This window comes from Xenopus tropicalis, chromosome 2, assembly GCF_000004195.4.
Source record: "Xenopus tropicalis strain Nigerian chromosome 2, UCB_Xtro_10.0, whole genome shotgun sequence".
Classification (NCBI taxonomy): domain Eukaryota; kingdom Metazoa; phylum Chordata; class Amphibia; order Anura; family Pipidae; genus Xenopus; species Xenopus tropicalis.
The window spans coordinates 83,200,460-83,227,790 of NC_030678.2; the positions used below are offsets into that span (position 1 = coordinate 83,200,460).

General features: G+C 39.3%; 1 protein-coding gene and 1 long non-coding RNA gene across 7 annotated transcripts in view; one reads left to right on the plus strand and one right to left on the minus strand.

Annotated features, from left to right (window-relative positions):
* The first annotated feature begins 580 nt into the window (after positions 1-580).
* Positions 581-27,068, plus strand: LOC116408848. Its single transcript, XR_004221311.1, has 4 exons — positions 581-679; positions 1,160-1,376; positions 22,721-22,915; positions 26,636-27,068. It is a non-coding gene; the product is annotated as an uncharacterized LOC116408848 (long non-coding RNA).
* The window catches only part of ptpru (protein tyrosine phosphatase receptor type U), a 72,610-nt gene continuing 59,183 nt past the window's right edge, over positions 13,905-27,331 (minus strand). For all 6 annotated transcript variants that reach the window (XM_012957373.3, XM_004911581.4, XM_012957375.3 and 3 more), the window contains 11 exons: positions 27,068-27,165; positions 23,600-23,716; positions 21,484-21,638; positions 21,248-21,383; positions 20,998-21,147; positions 20,549-20,725; positions 20,177-20,317; positions 18,553-18,678; positions 17,535-17,686; positions 15,813-15,948; positions 13,905-15,399 (listed from right to left, as the gene is read on the minus strand). In XM_012957373.3, coding sequence (XP_012812827.1) covers positions 15,337-15,399; positions 15,813-15,948; positions 17,535-17,686; positions 18,553-18,678; positions 20,177-20,317; positions 20,549-20,725; positions 20,998-21,147; positions 21,248-21,383; positions 21,484-21,638; positions 23,600-23,716; positions 27,068-27,165 — 1,451 coding nt within the window. In that variant the 3' untranslated portion in view covers positions 13,905-15,336. The remainder of the gene's footprint in view (positions 15,400-15,812; positions 15,949-17,534; positions 17,687-18,552; positions 18,679-20,176; positions 20,318-20,548; positions 20,726-20,997; positions 21,148-21,247; positions 21,384-21,483; positions 21,639-23,599; positions 23,717-27,067; positions 27,166-27,331) is intronic.

Sequence of the window (27,331 nt, forward strand, 5' to 3'; positions counted from 1 at the left end):
TTCCTTTGCATAGAAATCTTAATTAGCCATCGTTTGTACAGTAAGCGGTTCTGAAAAGTTTCTAAATCTGGCACCTTTTAAAATTTTTGCAGAGCATTATAATGGGAAAATTGGACATAAAGAGGGAAATTAATAAAAATAAGCACAGCTTACACTCAAATATCAAGAGCTTTTACATGTTCAACAACACACCCCCACACAGTCTAATTATGAACAACTGAGAAATATTAAACATGAATGTAACTCCCTTCTAACACCTAAAGAAGAACAAGACATGCTGGACAGATTGTACATATTATTGTTCAACTAACAAGCCAAATACTGTTTTGTGCAAAAGACAAGCTGCTAAGTTCAGCATACCATAAATCTGACTTTTCATAGAAACCTGCAGCACTTCTTAAAAAAGAATCAACCATTTCTACCATTTACTATATAATAAAAACTTCAATATGGCAACTTATAAATAACTGGATACATTTTATTGAGTGTATGATAAAACATAAGAAGTGTCCACAGTGTTTATTGTAAAACAAGTGCATAGCCCTTTGCTCAAATAAATCTTACCTAACTTACAGATGATCCACAAGAAGGTCAAAAAACTCTTTTGAAGTTGTCTCCATATAACGCCTTCCTGATTCCAAAACAATGACCAGAGCAATGCTAGGATAAAAGGTGAACTGTGAGTACAAATATCAATAACCTTGTATTTTCTCTCTTGCTTAAACCCCACAGTGGTTATGCGGAATATGTTGGCGCTTTATAAATAAATGTTAATGTAATGTAATGTAATGTAATGTTATGCACTGTGGGGCCCAGGCCCAAAAACTCCTTAAAATAAATTCAGTTATTATCTTTCCACTGTTAAATTTGGACTTAAATAAGCATCTGCAACATCAAAGCCTTGATTGTTTTGATGGGATTTATCTATTTATAGCTATAGATATGATTTGTCTGACCAGCCAAAAAAAACAAGAGAAAAAGAGGTGGGCTTTAATCAAATAAACCTGACTTAATCACAGTAATAAATGGTATTTGCCACGTTGACCCTTAACCCCTGCTTTCTTAAAACCTCTACAAACTAAAAGGGTTTTTCTATTACTTTATTTTAATGCTTTAAAATTGTTTACATTGCTGTGTGTTGCTTCCTATGCCTACATAGGTTTACTTAAAATGCAGGAAGTTACTCCAGTCAATAGTTTCCCTGCATCCTGTATGCCTGCATAATGTCTTCCAGCATTTTGTCAGATCTGACATTTGCCAGAAGTCGTTTCTCTTCTTCGAAATCTTCAGCAGCAGCATCAGCAATCAGCTAAGTGCGATTCAATGAAAGAACACACGTGGCCCTCAAGTCTCTAGATGGACAGCCCTGTTATAAGGTAAGCTTTGTTTGTTATAAAATATGGCCTGTTTTATATATTTGGAGACCTTTAGGGGGTATAGCTTCCCTCAGTCATTCATATAAACATATAAGTAAACTGAAGTTTTTTCGAAAATAGATTTTCCTCTCTGTTTTGATTTACAAATTGTTTATTAGATTGCTTCTTGAACCTTATATTATCTTATTTTTTTTTTCCTCTACTGCAAACAACTCAGCCATGCTGCTTGGCAGTTAGAACAGGTAGAATTTGTCAGCAGCAACTCACAGCATGGGAATGTTGCTTGCTGCTGAGAAAAATATGGGTTGAGGAACTCACAAATAAATTGTTCAATATATAAACAACTTGAAGAAAAAATAATAAAGGCTTTGCGTGAAAGAGTTTTATAAAATTTCTACTACGGTTCAATGATTTATTGTTATATAAGCAGCACTTCCCCTTTAATGGGCCATTATGTAATTGATAATTAACAAAATTGTATTCATATTGAGGAGGATAATACAATACATTAGTACAGGTATGGGATCTGTTATCCAGAATGCTCGGGACCTGGGGTCTTCCGGATAAAGGATCTTTCCGTAGTTTGGATCTCCACGCTTTAAATCTACTAAAAAATAATTTAAACGTTAAATGAACCTAATAGGATTGTTTCCAATAAGGATTAATTATATCTTAGTTGGGATCAAGTACAAGGTACTGTCTTAAAACTACAGAGAAAAAGGAAATCATTTCTAAAAATTACAATCATTTCTTTAAAATGGAGTCTATGGGAGATGGCCTTTTTGTAATTCAGAATTTTCTGGACAACGGGTGTCCGGATAAGGGATCCTATATTTGTACTTCCTTTTGGAGTAATATGGAAAAATTCACACTCCACCAGTCGATATATAAAAGGAAAGTGCGGCAATTAAACATTCGAGTCATGAACTGAAAACTACATAAAAGGAAAAACTTAATAAAATCATAGAAGTTTGATAAATATATTTTTATGAAAGACAAAGGTGTCTCACCAAAGAGTATGCTTTGCATCATAGATTGTATACAGCTTCTAAACTGCCCACACATGCACCACTGGCACAGTAAGAGGGCATGTCTCCATTGCCTCATTAAAGCAAAATAGTTTGTAGGCTGAATCAAGTGCAGTCTTGTTTTGCATATGAATGTAGTCATTGTGTTGTTGGATGGCAAGTAAAAAAAAAAGTGTGCATTTTCCCAGAAGATATACATGGTATAAAGAATGACTTTGTCAGAAGTACAAAGAGAATTTGGGGTTCCATGCCATCACCCTTTCCTCCTAATGTGTTTATATTCTCACAAGCAAATCAGAGGTATATCAACCTTATGCGGTGTAAATTACAATTAAAGAAGTTGTTCAACTTTGAAACACATATGTTTTGTGAGAGACATGAAAATTTGTTTTTGTTTTGTTTTTGTGGATTTTTAAATTAATTACGTATCTCTGCTTGCCATTTCAAGAGATTTCAGACTGGTATTCGGCATTCGCTGACAAAAACCATTTTCATAAAAATATAGTTTTTTAGTAGTATATGCTATTGGGTACTCTTAAATAGAAAATTGCCATTTTAAGAATTAAGGGCCGCCTCCTGGGATCATAGGATTCACAGTGCACACAAACAAGCCAAGGCACACATACATGCTAGGCCACAACAGCCAATTAATGGATAGAGTTCTGTCTTTTGCTTCCATGCTACTTCCTATTACAGTTAGAGCTGCATTATTTCTGGTCATGTGATCTCTGAGGCAGCACACAGGCCATCACTAAATGGTGGTATATATTACATATATTCCAGTTTGACGAGGTTCTTTAATAGGTCACATAACATCATATAAACTAGTGTTCCCCAACCAGTGGCTTGTGAGCAACATGTTGCTCCCCAACCCCTTGGATGTTGCTCCCAGCGGTCTCAAAGCAGGTGCTTATTTACGAATTCCTGGCTTGGAGGCAAGTGTTGATTGCATAAAACCCAGTGTAAAGCCAAACAGAGCCTTAAATAGGCTGCCAGTCCACATAGGGGCTATTAAGTAGCCAATTATAGCTCTTACTGGAACCCCTAGGAACTTTTTCCATGCATGTGTTGCTCCCCAACACTTTTTCCATTTGAATGTGGCTCACAGGTATAAAAGGTTGATATAAACTATCTGTTGGTTAAGTAGAAGAGGGAGTCAAATACTTTGACTCAAAAAACGCACTCTCTGAGTACATAGAAAGCTTTTTCCTACCTAAAACTTTGATTGGCTTTATTATTGTGGGCAAATTTGCAGTCAGATGAACACTTCACTAGCCTCTCTTCCTTAGTTAACCCAATAGTAAATCTCTAACATACAGTAGTTGTAAGGATCGTAGAAGGGTGGAAGAAATATGTAGCAATGCTCCAAAAAGATGCCTATGCACTGGTATGCTAAATTATATATATATAATCTCTAAAAAAGGGGGGTTATGAAGCTGCACACCACGAGTACTAGATGCTACCTGGGTGCCTGAATAATGTAGCAAATGTAGATCAAACAGGAGAAACGGCACTCTCAGGAATTTTCACAAGGAGACATCATATGAAATGAAAAAAGTGGAATCCTTTATTTAGTCCGACGTTTCAGTTCCCTCTGGAACTTTCATCAGGGACAGCATTGTTACAGTGCATGGTGAACGCTTATTTAAACCCAAAAGGGCGCATAGTAGTTGCTAGGCAACCCACAAACAAACAGTGAACGAGTGAAAGGAGAGAAAAATAAACAAAATAAAGTGGGCAAAGATCGCAATCAATAAATGTAAATGGGCAAAAATATAAAGGGTTTGTTAACATACACACTGGAATACACATTGTCCCAGAATGCGACCTGACACAGCCGCCTTGGCAGGATCGCAGAAGCGGTAGTAGCAGACAGTCTCAGGTCCCTCCAGTACAAAGCACACGTATTACCCATATCGTTAAGAAGCTTACCGGTTGGTCACCAAGTCTGTGCAGATTCCCATAGTTACATTTGCGATCGCCCCCGACACGCTTCGAAGCGGTTGCTAAGCAACCCGCCAGAGGTGAGCGGAACCGGGGGTCCCGTGTGCATTGGCTAAACCACGTAGCGCTACTTTGAGTGTGCACGCGCCAGTGGCAGTCAGCGGCCTTCATTACAGCGCCACCCAGAGTTGCACACAGATATCACGGTCCACAATGTGTGGCCAGATATTAGTGCATGCTCCGAGAGGGGACCAAGTAAAAGGGCATCCGTGTATTCAAGGAAAAATAGGGCAAAAGACGATCTAGCCATCCGCACCACTCACTTGGGGGTAGAGGGAGGTACTTACAGAATTAGTGGCCCTACGCAGGGCAACACCTCGTGAGTGGGAATCGCATTGACATATAAGGTGACCAAGAGTCCGGAGGGGTACCCTACGCGGGGTCCTAAGTATGATGGAAGTGCCATCCGTAATGCAGGGGGGTACACCTGCTACCCCCCCAGGTGTGCAAAGAGGGGTACACCTGCTACCCTGTCTCTTGTACGAAATGGAGGGCCAGGACATAGGCAGACAAACCGATAAGAAGGGGAGCAATGTTACAGTGTGTAAAAGTTCAACCTAAGCCCAGCTAGATGGATACAAGTGTTGCGAGTGTTTCATAAAATATAATAAAATGTATCTACAGTGTTTGAGCACACAGAGGTAGAAAGAGTTGCACAATCAGAACAAGTACATCGCAATGGAGTCTATGTAGGCAATAAGCAGATTGCTCAAATGAAGCAATTTAGTGGTAGAGTCTCATTGAGGCCCCGTGGGGCCACACAGTCGAGTTTATATATCCACCGGGACTCCCGTTGGAGTAGGGCCAAATCCCTGTTGCCCCCCCTGGCCAGGGGGGGCTGGTGGTCTATAGCCATGCACTTAAATGTTGGAAGGGTATGCCGCATCAGCAGGAAGTGTCTTGCAACTGGTTGATTGGATTCGCCTTCCTTGAGGGCCTTACTGATGGCCGAGCGGTGATTGCCCATTCGTTCTCTAAGAGTAGTCACAGTCTTACCCACGTAGTATAGGCCGCAAGGGCAGGTAATGATATAGATTATATAGGTAGACAAACATCCAAGTCTTGAATGTATTTTGAATCTTTTACCCGTGTGGGGATGTGGGAAGTCTGGACTTTTTATGACCTATTGGTCACCCTACTAAATTCAATGTCCGCATAATACATGGAGTTCCTTTACAGTACTGTTCCATACCCAGCATAGGATTGGATCAACGCACAGAGGAAATGGATGAGAGTTGCTCACAACTGACCTTTGCAGTAGATACCAATCAGGACTTCACCTTCAATACCACAGACGTGGACAGAATACTGTTTACAGAAACCCCTCTGGATGTAGTTGTGAGTAAATCTTCTACTGATATTTACCATGAAATCCTGAATCTAAAGAAAAGGGAGTTAGATCTTCAACTCCACGGTATATATTTATCCAACTACCACAGACAGAGACTTATCCCAAGAGGCTTTAGAATAAACAACATTCCTACCATTGGCCGTAGTAATCCTGAATTCTGCAGCAAATGGTGTGGCATTCTTAATCACTGCTCTTTTGATTTACTTCTTTTAGTAGTGGAACAGGTGGGCAAAGCATTGTCTGTAGTCAGGGAAGACTTGGTGCAGCTAGAAACACACTATACCGACCTACTGAAGGCTGACAATACGACAGACTGGTTAAATAAAAAACAACTTAGTATTGACAAATATAAACAGGATTTGACGAACTTTAAACAGAACAAACTCAAAAAAGTATCAGACGATTATAAACACAAACGGGTATATGGTTGGCTGCTAGGTATTAAGTCAGATACTCGCAACTTTAGACCCCTTAGGAGGAAGAGAATACCAAAATCCCTCCAGACTGTGGATAGCTCTGAACAATCCACTGACTCTGACAGTCCAGCCCCCAAATCTTTTTTAGGGGTGACCACCCGTTCAAAGAAAGACAAAGAGAGCGGAAATACACTAGACGAGGGGGGAGGAAATATAAAAAACAGACCTCCCAGGGGAAAGAAAATATAATTTTTAATCTCAGCAAACACGTAATGACTGACGGTGAAATCTCCCTACTATCTAGGGGCCTCTCCTTTGTTCCCTCGTCACATCCAGATACTTTTGACACACTAATTGACATACATAGATTTCAAAGGAAACTTAAACTGAAAGAGCACTTTAGAAACTCTCCCACACAGGAACAGACTAAGTTCAAAGGTAAAAGCAGCTTTGAACCCTCCAATACACCTCCTACAGTGCGCACCTTTGGTAAAGTTCTATCACTGGAGGCCAAACACTCAGGCACCACATATAAGATGCACCACAACTTATCCCTATTGGAACGTCAGGCCATCCGTACATTACGGGATGACCATGACCTGGTTATCAGACCAGCAGACAAAGGAGGCTCAATAGTACTCTTAGATTACTCTTACTATAGAAACAAAATTTTACATCAACTATCTGATGAACATACATATAGGGCATTACACGGGGACCCTATGTTCAAGTTTAAAGCTGAACTTGACACGTTCTTATCCGTGGCTCTCAATGCAGGCTGGATTACCAATGATGTTTACAACTTCCTGGTAACAGAATACCCCCGCACGCCAATCATTTATACTTTGCCTAAAGTCCATAAGTCCCTTTCATGTCCCCCAGGTAGACCAATCATATCAGCAGTGGGGTCACTATTTCAACCAGTTTCCACATACGTAGACTCTTTTCTACAGCCTCTGGTAAAAACCATGTGCTCATACACCCAGGACTCGACACACGTCATTAGGAAACTAAGAACACTGGGTGACATTCCTGACGAATGCATCCTAGTCACTATGGATGTAACCAGCTTATACACTGTGATACCACATGATCAGGGCATTAGAGCAGTGAAAGAGGTGCTGATCACCACAAACACTGGCAGTACACCAATTGAGTTCCTGCTGCAATTGCTTGAACTTACCCTTACCAGGAACTTTTTCCGTTTTGAGAACCAATTTTTCCTGCAACTCTCAGGCACCACCATGGGCAGTGCCCTGGCACCCTCATATGCAAATCTATATATGGCACAATTTGAAACTATCCATATACTACCTCTGCTGCAGAAATCAATCATGGCATACTTTCGTTACATTGACGATCTGTTTCTGATTTGGATGGGAGATGAGGAATCACTACTTGCTTTTCACCAATACTTAAACCACCTTGAATGCCCTGATAAACTGACAATTAACTATCATAGGGACAACATTGACTTTTTGGATCTTAATATTTTCAAGGACCAGTCCAGACTAGGCACAAGGTTATTCAGGAAATCTACGGACCGCAACTCCATTCTGCATGCATCAAGTCATCACCCACCAGCCACAATCAGGGGTATTCCATACTCCCAGTTTCTAAGGGTAATCAGAAACAACAGCTCTACAGACACTGCCAAGATTCAATTACAAGAAATGTTTAACAGATTCCTTGATCGTGGCTACTCTGAACTACTGTTATTAACACAATTGGAGAGAGCCCTTGTGTATAACCAGGATTCTCTATTGTCTAACACATCCAAGCCGGAGAAGGAACAAACACCCCTTATTTTTACTACTACTTTTTCTTCCACCTCTCATGCCCTGGCCAATAGCATCAGTAGGAATTGGCCCATGGTGAACCAAGATGAATCTTTGGCCCTTCACCAGGCCCGCAAACCTTTGATGGGATACAAGAGAGGTGGCAGCTTAAAGGACTTACTGATGAAAACAGATTTCAAGGGCATTAACAGCAAACAGAAGAACTGGTTGTCTGCACTACAGAAATTGGGGTGTTATAAATGCCCCGACTGTGTGACCTGTAGGTGCCTACTAACGGGTCCAGACTTCCCACATCCCCACATGGGTAAAAGATTCAAAATACATTCAAGACTTGGATGTTTGTCTACCTATATAATCTATATCATTACCTGCCCTTGCGGCCTATACTACGTGGGTAAGACTGTGACTACTCTTAGAGAACGAATAGGCAATCACCGCTCGGCCATCAGTAAGGCCCTCAAGGAAGGCGAATCCAATCAACCAGTTGCAAGACACTTCCTGCTGATGCGGCATACCCTTCCAACATTTAAGTGCATGGCTATAGACTACCAGCCCCCCCTGGCTAGGGTGGGCAACAGGGATTTGGCCCTACTCTAACGGGAGTCCCGGTGGATATATAAACTCGACTGTGTGGCCCCACGGGGCCTCAATGAGACTCTACCACTAAATTGCTTCATTTGAGCAATCTGCTTATTGCCTACATAGACTCCATTGCGATGTACTTGTTCTGATTGTGCAACTCTTTCTACCTCTGTGTGCTCAAACACTGTAGATACATTTTATTATATTTTATGAAACACTCGCAACACTTGTATCCATCTAGCTGGGCTTAGGTTGAACTTTTACACACTGTAACATTGCTCCCCTTCTTATCGGTTTGTCTGCCTATGTCCTGGCCCTCCATTTCGTACAAGAGACAGGGTAGCAGGTGTACCCCTCTTTGCACACCTGGGGGGGTAGCAGGTGTACCCCCCTGCATTACGGATGGCACTTCCATCATACTTAGGACCCCGCGTGGGGTACCCCTCCGGACTCTTGGTCACCTTATATGTCAATACGATTCCCACTCACGAGGTGTTGCCCTGCTGCCCATGCACTAATATCTGGCCACACATTGTGGACCGTGATATCTCTGTGCAACTCTGGGTGGCGCTGTAATGAAGGCCGCTGACTGCCACTGGCCCGTGCACACTCAAAGTAGCGCTACGTGGTTTAGCCAATGCACACGGGACCCCCGGTTCCGCTCACCCCTGGCGGGTTGCTTAGCAACCGCTTCGAAGCGTGTCGGGGGCGATCGCAAATGTAACTATGGGAATCTGCACAGACTTGGTGACCAACCGGTAAGCTTCTTAACGATATGGGTAATACGTGTGCTTTGTACTGGAGGGACCTGAGACTGTCTGCTACTACCGCTTCTGCGATCCTGCCAAGGCAGCTGTGTCAGGTCGCATTCTGGGACAATGTGTATTCCAGTGTGTATGTTAACAAACCCTTTATATTTTTGCCCATTTACATTTATTGATTGCGATCTTTGCCCACTTTATTTTGTTTATTTTTCTCTCCTTTCACTTGTTCACTGTTTGTTTGTGGGTTGCCTAGCAACTACTATGCGCCCTTTTGGGTTTAAATAAGCGTTCACCATGCACTGTAACAATGCTGTCCCTGATGAAAGTTCCAGAGGGAACTGAAACGTCGGACTAAATAAAGGATTCCACTTTTTTCATTTCATATGATGTCTCCTTGTGAAAATTCCTGAGAGTGCCGTTTCTCCTGTTTGATCTATATATATATCTCAATATGTGTGGTGTTTGTAAAAAAACAAGAAAAGAAACACGTGATTTTCTTATACACCCTAGTCTCACACACACCCCATATATGGTACCCACAGTCCAGTCACCTATAGAAACAGCTGTGCAAATCTAAAATGTTATTTACCATTAGAAATGTGTTATTGATTTCAGTAAGGTTAGAATTTTGCACATTATCACCATGTCTAACAAAATTAGAAACAATTTGCAAATCAATTTGAATTGATTTTTCCATGGATAGTAGTAATATACATATGAGCACCATGTAAACTGTGATTGATGCAGTCATTTTAATGAATTCCATTTAAGTGGATCAATAGGCTTAATTTGCAGACTTCCCTTTAGCCCTACCGGCATTTTTTTTTGTGCCACTCTACCCATACTTAAAACATTTTGGTGTGCCCATCTAAGTAATGTACATAGTGTTTAGTTTGTGTTTATTGAATACTATACTCCTTTGGAGATTTAAGTGGTGCACGAAACATACAAGGGTTGATTCACTAAAGGTCGATAAGCATTATCGCATGCTTTTTTGCGTTAAAATTGACGCAACAAAACGCACGATTCACTATCGCGTACGTTAAATAGCACGCAACTGAATGCGTTAATTTTACCGCATTGCGTTAATTCTCACGCAGAAATAATACTAACGCATGATCCACAAATGTCTATGAAGATTCTCATTCATCCAGGTCATGATATACAGTATCTAGTAGAATTAAGTCTAAAACAACTGGACTTTTCTGAGTTTTTTTTTCTTGAAAACGTTTCACCACTCATCCGAGTGGCTTCTTCAGTTCAAATGACTGGTAGGGAATTCCCCGGTATTTAAACTCTTGATGGTAGTAGAGTCACAGACATCCAATCACAATGGTTCCATTGAACTTGTTCAGTTAGGTGTTAGCTGAAACTGACAGGTGTAAGAAGGTATGATCCAATCACAATGGTACCAAGATTCTCATTGATGAAGGTGTTAATCCTTCAAAGTACATGACTGGGTGAACTGTGTGAACTGTTGTGAAACTGCCGGGGTAAGGATGTCAACACGCCATTGTATGTTGATGACAAGCAGTGTCTCGGGCCCCCTCCTCTGTTCAGGGATGGTTTTTCCAGGCTGGCATAAATGGACTCTTTCACACCTCTTTCAAACCATCTGTCCTCTCGGTCCAAAATATGCACGTTACTGTCCTCAAAAGAGTGACCTTTTTCTTTGAGGTGTAGATAGACTGCTGAGTCTTGTCCTGAGGAGTTTGCCCACCTATGTTGGGCCATTCTCTTACAGAGAGGTTGTTTTGTCTCCCCAATGTATAAGTCTGAGCACTCTTCACTACACTGGACAGCATAGACCACATTACTTTTCATGTGCTTGGGTGTAGGGTCTTTAGGGTGCACCAGCTTCTGTCTCAGGGTGTTGCTGGGTTTGAAAAACACAGGAATGCGATGTTTGTTGAAAATTTTTCTGATGTTCCAGCAACATATGGAATGACTATGTTGTTTCGCCTGCTGTGTTCCTCCCTTTTGTTTGTAGGTCTGGTCTTTCTGTTGGTCTTTGATTTGGTTTTGATGAAGGCCCAGTCTGGGTACCCACAAGTTTTCAGAGCTCCTTTTAGATGTTTATATTCTTTCTCCTTAGCCTCTGCATTGGATGCCACCGTTTCAGCCCGATGATGTAGAGTCCTAATTACACCCAGTTTGTGTTCCAAAGGGTGGTGGGAATCAAACAGCAAGTACTGGTCTGTGTGGGTGGGTTTCCTGTATACTTCAATATCCAGGTCCCTCCCCTCTTTGATAACTATAGCACAGTCCAAAAAAGCCAGTTTGCTGTCTTTCACATCTTCCCTTGTGAACGTGATGTTTTTGTCCACCGAGTTTATGTGTTTGGTGAAGGCTGGAACCTCGTGTGCTTTAATTTTGACCCAGGTGCCATCCACATATCTGAACCAATGACTTGGTGTTGTTCCCTTGAAGGTGTCCAGGGCTTTCTTTTCCACTTCTTCCATGTAGAGGTTCCACAAATACTTAGACGCGCTAAATATTGCATTAGTCTGTGCGCAAAAATTAACACCTACTTGGGGCAGGCAGTAATTATAGAAAGTACAGTTCATGAGCTTTTGGCAACACAATATGGACTTTGCAGTGTGATTTATTCAAGTATGTGTTGGCCCTAGAGTGATGCAGCCTCTAGTTTGCAGGGAAATGGTGATTTTCAGAACAGTAGTTTTCCGAAAGAAATGGTGTGTATGGCTAATATGGCATGTGGTTTTTCGCATGCGGCGACAGTTTGTGCGCGCTGCGTTAATTAGTGCGCGTTGCATCAAATACCGCATGAAAATAGTCTTTGCAACTTAAATAACGCAAACAGCATCGCGTTTAAATTAACGTAAGTATCCTTTAAGTGAATCGTGCGTTAAGACGTGAAAAATAAGATGCAATAAGATTTTTAATGCATGCTATAAATAGCGCTCGTTTTATTGCACTAGTGAATCAACCCTACAGTCTCATCCTATTATAGTAATGGTTATATTCCCCCTGGAGTATTCTAATAATCTGTATCTGACACTGGATGGATGTGAGCTGGAGAGAACATTACTATCTGATCAAAACAGTTTCCACAATATGTTTAGTTCTTTTAATTATTAAAGATGTTTTTTTGTTACTTAAAGAAATACTGTGTCAGGGAAAAATGATTTCCTCATGTAATAAGGTTCCGGATTTACCTGGATTTTTTACATGATTAGTGTTTTTTTGCACTAAAAATCATGAATTTGAATAATGGCAAATTTCAATTTTTATCAAGCTAAAAAATGTGAAAAAAACTGAATTGAAACTTCAGCATCTAAAAGCTTGTGAGCTGCCCTAGGCAAAATGTAACTATTTAGTCATTTAGTAAACTATTTGACTTTTGTTTTTTACATTTTTCTTGAGCTTGTTGACCTATTAAAGGAGAAGGAAAGGTTGAATCACTGGGGTGCAAAAAAAAAAGACACCCCACAGTGATTGTATTCACCCCGGTGCGCCTGCCTAGCTCTGGATGCACGCAGGAGAGCAATCCTTTTCTGTCTTCTTTTTTGCGCCAGCTGCGCATATGCAGAAGAGTGAAAAGCTGACCTTTAACAAAAAATCTGTTTTTTTTATTCTATTGCGCATGCATCGGCCCTGGGATTACGGGGAAAGAAGAAAGAAAGAGGATCGCTCGCGTGCATGTACCCTGGGCCAGTGCAGTTTACTGCTAACAGGAGCACCAGCCCGGGGTTATCAGGTAACTGAATACAACCAGTGATTTCTTTCCTTCTTCTTTAAAAATGATGAGATAAATAAGAATTAGAAGTATTCAAGTCATTTTTTTTTTTTAAAGTTTTATTTTCGATGACTAAAAAAAAATATAGAACAGAAGCAATTTGTATTTTAGCTATAAATTTATTATTAGCTTAGAGGGTTTTTATTTTCCTACGAATATACTGTAGATCCGCTTTTCCCATAGGAATACACAAAACCTTCATTGAAGCTGCCTCATTTTTCTACTACACACAAAGACAAAAGGGGTAATTTACAGCAAGAAAGCAAATGTGTACAAATTGCCCATAATTAATTATTTTATTGCCCTTGCATGCTGCCTTTCTCTTCTGCTAAATTCCCACTGGAGTCTACAGTCAGTTTCAGAGCACATAGGCCAGCAGCTTCCCCCATGAATACAGTGCTGCCACAGATGAAGGAGGTAGCACAGAAGCATCCCCCTCCTACCTCTTACCAAACTGCTTGGCATTTAGACACACAAGTTAGGGAGCAGCACAAGCTGAGACAGTGCTGAGCTCTAACATCCCTCCAAATGCTTTTTTCCTAATGCAAACTGCAAACAGTTTTAAAGATTTGGAATGATCCATTTTATACTGGAACAAATCTTTCCAATGCTGAAAAAATATATATTTTTTAGCAATAAGCATTTTAACAATTTAGTGTGCAACTATTAAAAGTAATGTTTCTATTAATGTGGTTAACTTAGGTGCTTTCCAAATAAATGTGTGTTTAAATTAGTATGCAAGTTTGCTTGGGTGTGTTGGTCACTTAATATAACCAGAATACAAGTCACTAGTCTTAAGGAAGAGATGAAATAGGAAAGAAAACTAAGAAAACAAGCAGGTTTATTGAATTACAATAAAATCATTAAAAACCCCTTCATCACTTACGGGGTTGGAACATCATTTACTCTATATACAGTCAAATGAAAAGCAATCTCAATATATATATTGGATGTATAGGATTACAGTAACAGGGGACATTAGTTTAACATACAAGTAGACTATTTCCCTTCTCTACAAAGAGTACTGCATGTTGCCATCGTTGATGTAACACATAGATAGGAGAGTTCTATGTTGTGAAAGGCCACCAATATACCAGTAAAGTAAATCCCAATTAACTTGTGGTGAGCACACTGTTCCATATATAAAGGTAAATTGACACAAGTGATGCATGCACTGTGTCTAATGGCACTAAAGGTGAACAATCCACCTCTCGGAATATTCACATAACTTGACAAGGAGTGGTGGAAGCTTTGGCAACAACCAATCATTCAGAGCACAATCACCTGGGATTTTTGACTGCCTAGATAACCTTTCGTAAGGCAGCTGTTTTAGAATTATAGTTCTAGTATCCTGACAGCTTTATCAATCCAGCCCCAACCATTTAAATGAATCTGCATCTGTTGGAACTGCAGTGTATACATCCGAATATGGCTCACCGTTACGTAATATATGATTTGCTTGTTAGATGTTTCTTGCTGTTCATATTTATTTACAGATACAAATATATACAAACATAGTAGTAGACTTTTAAAGGGGAAGTTCATCCTGTACAAAGTATGTTCAAATTAACTTTCCATTGAATCCATGTTTGTGATATGTCTAGTTGGGTCAGACGTCACCAGTCAAATCCCCATCTCGATCTCTATCCATTTGTGCAGCATTTCTTCAAAGAGGATGGCCAAACCCGTCCATCCTCCTGCTGCTGACTTCATTATATTAGAAAACAGAGTTCACTTGGAAATTAGAGTCCACTTGGAAGGCAGCAGCAGTTTCTTCCTTATACATCGGCTCTGCTCCCATCTTGACAGCCCTCTACTGTCTGGTTTGCCATCCCATAGTCATGTGACTGACTATAGCAAAGATCTAACTTTTAGATCTAAAATATAATTTGGAGTGAGTGACCATAAGGATTTATAAGTAAGTGAACAAGTACTTTAGATATGTTATTTGCACAGAAATGTTTAAATCTATATTTTTAGCTCTGAAAAGAATGTTTACTTGATTTTTTGTGCAAAGTGAGCATCCCCTTTAACTCCTGCACTGTTAAACTGTTGCATGCCCTTTTTGGTTAGGACCCAAGAGTTCTATAATGGAATACTCAAAAAGCCCTTTTAATTTGCATCAAGAAAGGAATTAAGACCAAAATCCCTTTTGTTTTTGGCATTACAACAAGACAATATGACTGCTTGGCACATTCCGTTTAGCCAAAGAGCAAAATAAAACGGTGACCCCCTCAAATGTCTCATTTATTAGTGCTATCTGCCTTCATGGAAATCTTGGTATTCCAGAGCAATTTCATAGCAAAACCGGTATTGGTCCTATAAAGAGAAAAAAATCGTTAGTAATGTGCTTCCTGTACTGTTAGTATATTTTAAAGTGGGATGTATTCCATTTGTCAATCTATCACTATGCTATACATTACTGACCTAGTTAGTGACAGTATGTCCAGTAAGTAGGAATAGTATGTAAACCTAAAGGAGAGAAAAGATTCTTTGCCCTAAAGATTGTAAGTTTTCCAGGATGGTAAAATCCTTCCTCTTATATCTTTTAACATGTGACACCTTATTTCACTCTATATATATATATATATTTTTTTTTAATTTATTTAATGAACTGCTTGATTTGCCTGGCTGTATTATTAGTGTTTTAAAATGCACATACTGTATATTGACAAATATAATTTCCTATTGTATATGTGAGTGTTGAGAGTAAACATCCTTCAGTCTCTCACCAGGGTCTCCACCATATTTGGCTTGATGTTTCTCAGAGTTTTCACAGCATAGAACACATCCATAACACAATGACATCGGATCATGTCATGTATCATTGCACAGGCACAAAATGTTCCACTCCGCCCACCACCATTCCTATAAAGAAAGACTGGGATGAATAAATTCATGCAAAAGATTGTATGTTTGTTTGAATCAATAGGATTCCCATTTCATTATGAGTGTATGTTTCTTGTTAACCATGTTTGATAGCAACACAGTTTTGTTTGCTCTTATTAAGTTAACCTGTATTATTGTTCACTCCTATCTACCTGATACTTTGCTGGCATTTGAAAACACTAAGCAGTGCTCTAATTCAGTACAATGGAATATTTTTTCTTTCACTACAATGCCATGGCAGAATTAACCACATACTGCTAAAATACTATAAGCTTGTGCCTACTTATCTCAGTTTTTGTAAATAGAAGCAAATGTACAAGATGTAACTTGTATGTTCTGCATGCACTGCACTATGTACTGAATCAGAGATTCTGTACTGAAGATTGGCGGTCATAGGTGTGCATAAGGTAATAATTGCAAAAAATTACTTGATAATTCAAAAGGTATTTCATTACAATTGATCTATGGCCTATTTAGAGAGAGAAAACATTTCCTTTAGAGCAGTGAGAAAAATAAAAGCACATGTATCAACAGGTTATAATAAATGCAGTAGTGCTTAAGAGTCCCATGCACCTATTAAGGTTTATTCACTAAAGTGCGATAAAACGAGTGCTATTTATAGCAAATTTTATTGCATCTTATTTTTCGGGTCTTAACGCACGATTCAGTAAAAGGATACTTGCGTTAATTTAGACGCGATGCTGTTTGCGTTATTTAAGTCGTGAAGATTATTTTCGTGCGGTATTTGACGTAACGCGCGCTAATTAATGCGCTGCGCACAAATTGTCACCACGTGCAAAAAAACGCATGCTATATTTGCCATACACGCCATTACTTTTGGAAAACTTCTGTTCTGAAAATGACCATTTCCCTGCAAACTGGAGGATGCATCACTCTAGGGCCAACACATACTTGAATAAATCACACAGCAAAGTCCATATTGTGTTGCCAAAAGCTCATGAACTGTACTTTTCTATAATTACCGCCTGCCCCAAGTAGGTGTAAATTTTCGCACAGACTAATGGTGTTTGTGAATCATGCGTTAGTATTATTTCTGCACGCTAATTAATATGTAAAATTAACGAATTTGGTTGTGCGCTATTTAACGCACGCGATATGAGACTTAACGGATGCGATAATACTTTAGCGAATCGCGCATTTTTTTTTTGCATCAATTTTAACACAAAAAGCATGTGATAACGCTTATCGCACTTTAGTGAGTCAACCCTATTGTGTCTACCCCTAGTACATGAAACTGTAAAGGTACTTTTACAGAGATTCCTAATGCTCACTCAGATTCTTCACAGTCATTTCTGACCCTAGCATAAGAGTCATACACCTAATCCAGTATGATCATCATATCTGGCATATATCAATCACAGTTTCTGCACTGTAGAAGCAACATGTCACTCCTAATTTATTCTTTCTTTACATTTATATAATAGACTCTATTTCTAGCATTTCTTTGAATCCTTCAACTTCCCTTCTGATTTAAATTAATACGTATTGCAATGAAATAATTGGTCATATCTCTTAATTCTACACATATTAGTGCCAATACTTACAAGCAATGTACTAGTGTCCTGTGCTCTCTGTTCTGTTCCTGCCACTGTTCCACTAGTGACAGAAGTTGTAGGAAGGATCTCTTGCTGTCTGGTGTTTCTCTGTACGGAGACCAACGAAGGTACTGGAAATGTTTCACCATAAGATGCTCATCCTGCAGCAACCAGCAGGAAACGTTAGAAACAAAACAAAGACAAATTAGGGGTGGAGGGAGAGGGCCAGGTTCAATGGTTTAGAGTAGTTTTAAAGTAGGTGCTTATTTTTAGAATTTCTGACTTAAAGGTAAGTTGTACTTCCAAACAGAGCCTCCTCCAACCATTTACAGCCCTAATTAGTCACCGCCTAGGATCTTTTTAAATCCTTGTGTTGCTCCCCATCTTTATTATATTTAAATATATCTCACAAGTAAAAAAGGTTGGGGACTAGTGATGTGTGGGCCACCAACATGCACAGCCAATATCCTGTTGCAGGCGGTTGCCAGCCTCCTTCCCCACCCATGACCTAACTGTGCCCCTCTTCCATCTCTGACAGCTGTATTTATAGACACGTGTCTGCCCCGCTCCCTCTGTGATGTCAGAGGCTGGATGGGCATATAAATAAAGGCAGCTCAGCGGGCATTCTCCTATATTAAAAGAGCCTAACCTCCTGTGAAGAACAGGAAGTTTGCTATCTGGGCGCAAGTAACTTGTCCTGTGGAATCTGCTACCCCTGCAAAAGTACCTGGGCCAATTTCTGACCACTACTGTGGTAAAGGTGGCTCACGCCTGTTTTGACCACTTACATGTCATTAGTCAGTTATTGTAAAACATAAATCTGCAAAGTCTATATCACACCAATACTCCGTGTTCATTGATACACTTCAGTAAACACTATCAGTAAAAGTTAACTAACTGAAATTATTGGATAGAGATTATTTGAAAACATCCTCTTATGGGTGTCATTAAATCTACAACTTCCAGATTGACTGGATCATGACTGGATCATCTACTTGTATTTTAGGCTATCAAGTCAAGCACTTACCCTTGCGATATTTTGCACACGGAATACACGAGTAACAACATCCTCTTCCACTGACCCTGATACAAACTGTACTTCCATGGGCCCATATCGGCATATCCCACTGTCTGGCCAGTACTGAAGACAGGGCTGTGTAATTAAAAAAGGTAGTAATAGTGTGACACAAAGCTGGAAGACATTGATAATGTTTGCCTACAGACACTGGTATTTATTAAATGAAAGGTGTAAAATGTAATGGAGGAGACATCAAATACAAGAGCAAAGAGAAAGATAAGCAGAAATCTCCAGTGTTAAAAGTAGCCATACACACCAGTCTGAACACATGTATAATATCCAATCTTATTTCTTTTTTGTTCATTTGGACTGAGCAGATCTTAACTGAAGTGAAAGGTAGCTGGAAATACTGACTGAAATCCAATGGAATTGCAAAATTCTGCCCAATCTGTCTGCCAAAGTGACCATATACACTCATATGGCTGGACAGTAAAGCTGGCCATACACTGAAAAATCAGCTCGTTTGGCGAGGTCACCAAATGAACGGATCTTTCCCCCATATGCCCACCTTGAGGTGGGTGATATCGGATTGATCTGATGGTTATGCCCTAGGGTTGATTTAAATGAAAGGATAGGAATCTTCACTTACAACTTGTGGGAACGTTACTATCTACAAAAATATTTCCAAATTGTGTGATTTAAAAAAGCTATAGAGTGTTTGCGAATTTTCTGTTATCTATTTAATGTGAATACATTCTTTGTGCCAGTATTTACATTGTGAAGCGCTTAAAGGAAAAGTAACACTGACATTTTTTAAATGAAAAAGCTATTCTACCCTGCACCAATAACTGCCCTATCCAGCAAACCCCTTAGTATTTTGAATGCTTTAAAAGAAAATACCTGTTAAAACTTGGCTTCCTGTGGCTTCCTGTCAATTGAACTAAGGAGATACGGCGAAGGAAGGAGCAGGCATCAACTATGCGAGGATCGATTGATCGAGTCTAGCCTGACTCCTTCCTATACAGAAGGAAGGCTAGACTCGATGAATCGATCGTCGCATAGTGATTGCTGCTCCTTCTTCGCCGTATCACCTTAGTTCAATTAACAGGAAGCCAAGTTTTCTTTTAAAGCATTCAAAATACTAAGGGGTTTGCAGGATAGGGCAGTTATTGGTGTAGGGTAGAATAGCTTATTCAACAAATTTTAGTGTTACTTTTCCTTTAAACTGTTTTTTTACAACCTGATAACCAAATAACATGTAAGTGAATGCCAATGCCCAACCCACACTTTGCAAATGGGTGCATTTATTTTGCCTCTATTATAGCTTTGCTTTGTATATAGGGGTGGGAACATTGAGGCTGAAATTCTAAGAAAACCACTGAATTGTAGCAAAAAGATTGTACTGTGCCCAGGATCATAGTTGGCAGTGATAAAGGATATATTGTTGCCTGAAGGCAAATAAGAGGGAGAAATGACAGAATGAATGCTAAGGAGATGCACACAGAAAAATTACCTTTTTCTGTTTTAGCCTCTGCATTTCCTTGATAACAAAATATATTTAATTGTTCTATGTCATGTCTTGAGAAAGGATTGTGTTAACAACTACATAGAGTGGAACCTGGGAAACCCTTACCCAAGCAGAATTGGATTGGTTAAGCTGATTTAACATTACAACAGTGCTGCAACCGTAATCATACACCAGTCTCCAGAAGTCGGTGATTGTGTTCTGCAGGGGGTGCACAGTTATGATCACATTTGAACTCCGTGTATAGCTCTGCAGAAACAATTTTCAAACCATATTAGCTGTGGCAGAAAAGCATGATACAAGTTAATACGTAGAGGAGTATGGATGAAAACCTGGGAACTTTTAGCAGTACAATAAAAGGGAAATCTACAAGGCTGAAAGAAATGTGGAAATAACTGTAAGACAAGATAGTACCAGGTGATGTGTTTTGTCATAACTTCACTACATTCAAAGAGAGAAACATTTACAATTTTAACATACATCTGTCAGGACAGCATTAATATAATTGCTGGTATCTTCTCCATGAGCAGACAGCAGTAAAGGAAGGGCACGGTCTGGGGGTAGCACATCCATACTGCGGTTCTTGTCTCGATTGTGTGGCAAAAGGGCAATGCTGCACTCTTCTACACCAAGCTGCGCAGTGACTGAGTTAAGGGTCTAGAAAGGAAGGAGAAAAGCAGTCTGTACTTAATGCAGTGAACTAGCAGTAATTTACTAGAAATAGGGAAGCAATGCATAGAAAAAGGAGTGTGATTGTAATGACGAGTTCTGTGTGTGCTAGACTTGAACAAAAGAGCAGCTGTCCATTTTCTGTTACTGTTTTAGAACAGGGAGAGAGAAAGATGGTTTAAAGGTTTGCTCCATGAGTAACAATACAATAGAGAATTTAGTGCCAAAATAGTGTGATCAGTCCTAGATTATAGCCATACCTGGAATTCATCCCTTAGATGTGTAGAATTACTTTGAGTGTCTATCTGTAACATTTCTTTATATGTTTGCCTGAAGTCACATGCAGGGATAGCTGTATCTCCACACAAACAGGCCTCTAAGATAGCATCATGAATGAAGACATACTGTTCCTAGAGGTATTAAAGGGCACAGATATATTAGTTATGCTAGACATTCAGTGTTTCCCCGCATTTTTAAATAAATCACAAACCAAGCTTTTGCACACTGTACCTGTGTCTGCACCATGTTAATTCGCCTGGAGCAAAGAGTTTTTACACAGTTGTAAATATCAACAACTCCTTCACACTCAGCCATGTCCAGCATCACATCTAGTACAATGTAGCAGCCAGTTCTACCAGCGCCAGCACTACAGAAACATGGCAAACAGTCATTATCAAACACCAGGGATAAACCTAAACGAATTTCTGCTGTAAAGATACCATACCATGATATACATTATTCCTCACCTGCAATGCACCACAACAGGCCCTGCATCAGGGGGAGTGGACGACTTCACTCTGCGGATAAAGGCAAGAAGCCCAGTAGCATGGTATGGAACTCCATGATCTGGCCAAGACAGGAAGTGGAACTGCTTCACCTCATGTCTTACGGTATAACCTCGCTGAAAAATAAGTGCATTACACAGTTGAAGTACATCCTTGCTGCTGATTATGCTATGGGTGATTATCTGACTAGTAATTGCTTATTGAAAAGTAAACAACAGAGCTGCTTTTCTGGCAGAAAATAGACATTACATCATAAGTAAATAAGATTCAGGGTAGGGTGGAAAAAACAAGCACAATCTGACCTGATTTTTTGGACTTTACTCTTTGACCTGTAGGTAGTAAAAATGTGGCAGGTCTATCTGCTCTATTTTGAAGTGCAGAGATCTATGTTTTGCCCCATGAATATTTGTTATAGCACCTGTATTTAGCAGCAATGTATCCATGAGGGGTGGCAAGTGGTAAGGACATAAAGTAACTGTAGGAAGATGAGGGTTTGTCAATCTCATTATTACCAGTTTTTTAGCACAGAACAGTGCGGCTCTCATAAGATCTCATTTAGTTGTATAATCTCTTCTACAATCCCTTACAGGCAGACTGCCGAGACTGAACTCCTGGAATATCCAGGTGATGGTTCATATATTTCATAATTTCATTAGAGAATATATACCATTCCGAGATCATATGGAAGAATCCTGCATTAGGTGTTTTACATCTATGACATTGACCCTCAACTGATCTGGCCATCTGTTTCAGTCTTCCAGGAGTTGTATACAATTAATGGATCACCTGTATAATCTTATCCCTAGTAGAAAATAAAAACCCATAAATACAGTCAGTAGCCTCCTACCAGTTTTTTAGGTCTAATTTAGGGATAAACTGAGATCATTTAGAGTATGCTCTGGTAAATGTTGCCACATTGATGTCAATGGGGCATCATTTCTTCATGCAGTTGTTTACAAATTAAATTACTTGTCCATTCCTCAGGCTAACAATATCTTCTGTCTGTAATGAACACATGCTGTGAGTCGCTGACAGATTTCACCTGTACTAAATGCCTGATTCCAGCATGAATCAGCAATTTGAAATGCATTACTGACAGACAGCATGGTTCTTTGCAGTAGGATAAAGATGTTCAATGTTAAATATCTCCTGCATTAAAATATAGTAAAACCAATTATTCGGTCTTCTTGGTTCGCAGGAAGATGCACCAACACCGAAAGTTCAAGACTGGACTCCTCTCCCTGTATCATATACTTACATAACAGCAGAATTTTAAAGAGAAGTTCAACCAACATGGTAAAGTGAAGCTTGAAATGGAAATAAAGTTCGCTAACAGAAATCTGAGGGGCTGAAAAACCTCTAATATATCCCATAACTTGAGCTATGAGTTAAGGTAAGTGTGGTATACCTGCAGGAGCGGTACATGGAAAAAATACAGAACAAATAATTCACTTAGGATACTGGCTTATAGGGCTAAATAAACCCCTACTCTATCCTCCTCCTGTGCATGCACCTGGAGTTGCAGTGGCACCCCAGGTGCAGGCAAGTAGATTTCAACGCCCTGAGTATGTATTCTGGCATCGAAATTCGCTCCACGTGCTTGCACCTAAGCTGACACAATGGCTCTGGATGCAATCACAGGAGAAGGCTGATGCCAGCTGAGAGACTGATTTTCTGCCTGCGATTATCCATATGCCAAGAATCAGCCCCATGTGGGTTTAGCCTTGGCCACCAATAAACAAAGTAATGTGTAATAGTCAAATTTAACCAAATCACATCTGATCCTTAGGCACTTTAAATATTTGAACCCATCATTATTATCAGCCAATTTGCACATCACATTCCTGTTTTATGAAAATTACAGTGGTAACAGATGGGAGTTAGAGGTGCCAAGCACCTTACATTGCCTAACTGGGATTTTGTAGGATAGGTCCTAAAGACACACAAGAGGACCTTTATTGTCCCTTTCAATGATCTTTAGCATTTGTCCAGTTTTCCCTAAAAATCATTAGAGCATCAGCTATAAACAAAAGCAGTGAATATCTTTTCTTCAATCATTCACTACTCAATGCCTTACCCTTTCTAAAGTCAGTGTCCTCACAGAATACTCGGCTAGTGTCTCAGTATTCAGCAATGTAACTCGAATATCTCCATAGGTATCAGAAGTATCTGGCCAATACTTACTGCACTTCACCTGTGTAGGGCGACAGGGGAGTAAGGATTCTGTTACTAGGAGAATAGCAATATTGGAATGAATGTACTACTGAATCCGACTTTATGTAAAATCTCTTGCAAACTAAACTATTGCAAGCTCTTAAAGGGGTTGTTTACCTTCACAAAAGTATTCCATTCAATTAATAACATAAATGAATCTATATTTGAAATGTATATGAATAACCAGTTTTCTTTAGAATATGAGATAATCCCCTCCAAAGATACCAATCCACTCAATAACAGGTCTGTGTTTGTACTCCAGAGGTAGAGGATCCCCGACCCCTTTCAAAACTGCAGCCGTGCGCAGCTAGTTAATGTAAGTATGTGGGCATTCTAAGCATCAGAAAATTCTGTGCATGTGGGTCACTTCCGCCTTAATTTGCATATTTATTTTCCCATTGGCTAATCTTTGTTAAGCCTAGGTACAATTGTGCTGCTAATAGTCATTGATGGTCAAAGGGGCTTAGGGACGAAGGTCACATTTTCAGACAGAAACAGAGCTTTGAGTGCATTTTCAAAATGCAGAGCTTGCTAATGATCCAGCAGCACTTGGACTGCCTACATTTTTTTATCCCTCTTGCATTAAGGAGCCCATGTGGGTTAATTTATTCTTTGATGCTCAGTACATTTAGAGGGGATTAGCACTGGGAAGGCTTTTCCTATTTATAATTGCTAGGGAAAAGGTTGAGAGGGGAAAATGCCACGCATGATCCCCATATCAGAAAGAATATCTAAGAAGTTCCACACCACAAACATATATGGATTTTGCAGAAATGCCACATGTTCAAATGTAGAATTGAAGAAACATTACAGTCTTACAATGATCAGGGGGAATCAATAACAGAAAATAAGACATACTTCAAGGGTATGAATCAAAGGTTATGTATCTATAAAAAGGGCAAAACCCATGACAGTGAGGGGGTCTGGGGAAACAGGGGGCTTGTAAAGGAGGGCACAAGTGGCCAGCGGTGCAGCATGCAGGGGAAAGGCCCGGGCCCCCAAAGTTATACTACTGTTTATAAATAATAATTAGCATGCCCAGTTCAGTAAAACATTCTCTAGAAGTGTATATAAAATAAGTGACAATTTAAAATCTACAATTAATTTAAGTTAATAAACATAGATCTGGTATAACTTCTTTTGCACAGCCCTGCTTACTAATAAACACCTAAGAATAGCATTATTGCAAATTTTTTAGACCTTTTTTTAATATGATACACAATATCAGTCCATACTAGCCCTTCTGAATATGACCAACAGCCAGCAGATAAGGGACTTAACTGGATTAGTCCATGGCCAATGTCAGGTGATACATGTCAGCAGTGCATCTAGAGTCAATGAATAAGGACACCCACACACACACAAACAAGAAACTGGGTTTCAATTAAATTAAAAGCTGATCATTATATATACGCGCCCATAACAATCACCTCTTTCCTAATTGAGTGGGGGTGCATTTAGATATTGTGCTGGCCATTAAATCCTGCTGCATTGGTCTGTGAATATGGTCCAAGACAGACAGAATTTTACTGGCCTGCACAGAAAAGTATTTATCAAAAGGCCAAATATTCAGATAGTCTGCTCTTCCATCTGCCAAAGATACCCTGGTTTGGTGAACTTGTATGTGTATGTGCCAGTTTTAGCATCAATTTAGGAACTTGTAAAACACTCCACTAAATTTGTTTTTAAATAAAGAGAAGTGGTGATGCACAAAATGTCATCTTTTTAACCAATATAATATTTACAGTACTTCCCCTCTTCCTTGCACATTTACTGCACATTCCCTTTGCAGTTATATAGTAGAACCCTGATTTTAAGTTTCCCAGGGGATTGCATCAAAATTTCAGGAAATGTTGAATCTGGGAATGAAGAAAATGTGGTTCTACTGTATTTCCCCACATATTTTTAAGGAGCCTATGTTTGCTCAGAGCAAATATGAATTAAAACAATTAATTTCTTGTTCAGCATGTCACTGAGACTTGCAAAATGAGTAGGCTTAAATTTTAGTTTCACATGGTACACAGGGCTATGCCCCAGGGTAGTAAAAAGCTTTGTTGTAGAGTTAAGTCGATGAATTTGTGGATGATTTACCATGTTTTGCACAGATAGGACATCGCCTATTTACTGTTTGCTTATCCCTTGAAAAAAGCTATTGTAGTACAAACAAGCCCTTACAGCGAATCAGTGCATAACTGTAAAAGAGCCAGTCAGTAATTCAAATTAATGTATGAGCAAATCCCTAGAAAGTCTTTCATTGTTTATTTGCAGGAAATTATGATGTTTTTGCTTATTCTGTTTAGTTTTAATGCATGGTATGCTTAGAGATGATAAAAGTCAATTCATTTATTTTATGGAGCCAAGTTTAATATTATTAAGAAGATGCATTTATGAGCCCTGTTCTTTCCCAGCCACAAGGACAGCAACCTATAATACAGTAAAACCAATTCACCCCACATATCTCTTGTAGCTCTTTGTGTGCTCTGCATAAATTAATAAAAGGCACGTAATGATAAAAAAAAGAGATGAAGCTAATTGTATTGAGTTCACATCAGCAGTTTGGGTGGGTATTTGAATGAAGACCCTTAATGAGCAGGGAAAATGAGACCAGTTGAGACCAAACAAAATCATTATCGTTAATGGAGATTTACGAGAAAACACAATTTTAAAAAAAATGATGCAATGTAAGGCACATTGTTCTTAATTAGGCGTCAGTGCAACAGAGCGACAATACTAATGATACAAACAATGCAGAGAGATTAGCTAAATCAACCAGTTTAGTAATACATCTCCTACCTCTCTTATTACTCTTGTACCTGCTATTAACTCTTTATACACTTAGTGCCAAAAGAGCTCTATGGTTGCAAATATTTAACATTATTTTATAAATTTTGTATTTCAGCCCTGGTGCAGAAGGTGCAAAGCGCAAGAACTAGGCACCATCGGCAGCTGGCAGAAAACCAATAGAAGATTTCTTTTCTGTGCTTTTAATGGGAAAAACTAATACAGTCTTCGTAGGCAATAAGAACAAATGTTCCATCATTTCATGGCAACCACGGCAAATGTTCTGTTGAAGTTTATAACCCCAATAACCTTGCCAGGGACAAGACAGGCAGCATTACAGCTCTTGCAAATATTCTCAAACAAGAGATTATGCTTTAAAATTAACTGTATAAGGTGCGTGCACTAGAGAGCTCTTCTCATAAATTCTGATAACTGGAAATCTTTGGACAGCCTGGATTTGAGGGGTATCAACCTTATAGACTTCTATAAACAAAACCACCAAGTTATAAATACTTCTTTTAGGTATCTATCTGCATTGAGCATTACTTACCCTGCCAACTTCCACCAGTTTGGTTATCATTACTATGCTAGATACATGTTCCTGCCATACCATTCGCCAGAAATCATAGATCATGTCTTGTTTTGGACCTGAAATGAAGGTGCTGTTATTATTATTATTATTATTATTATTATTATTATTATTATTAATTATTAACTCAAAAAATATGGAAGGAATAAAAAATATGGAACAAAGCTAAAAAACCCATTTAGTGAGATATATATACATTTGGTGGGGGGTATAAATATTTTGACA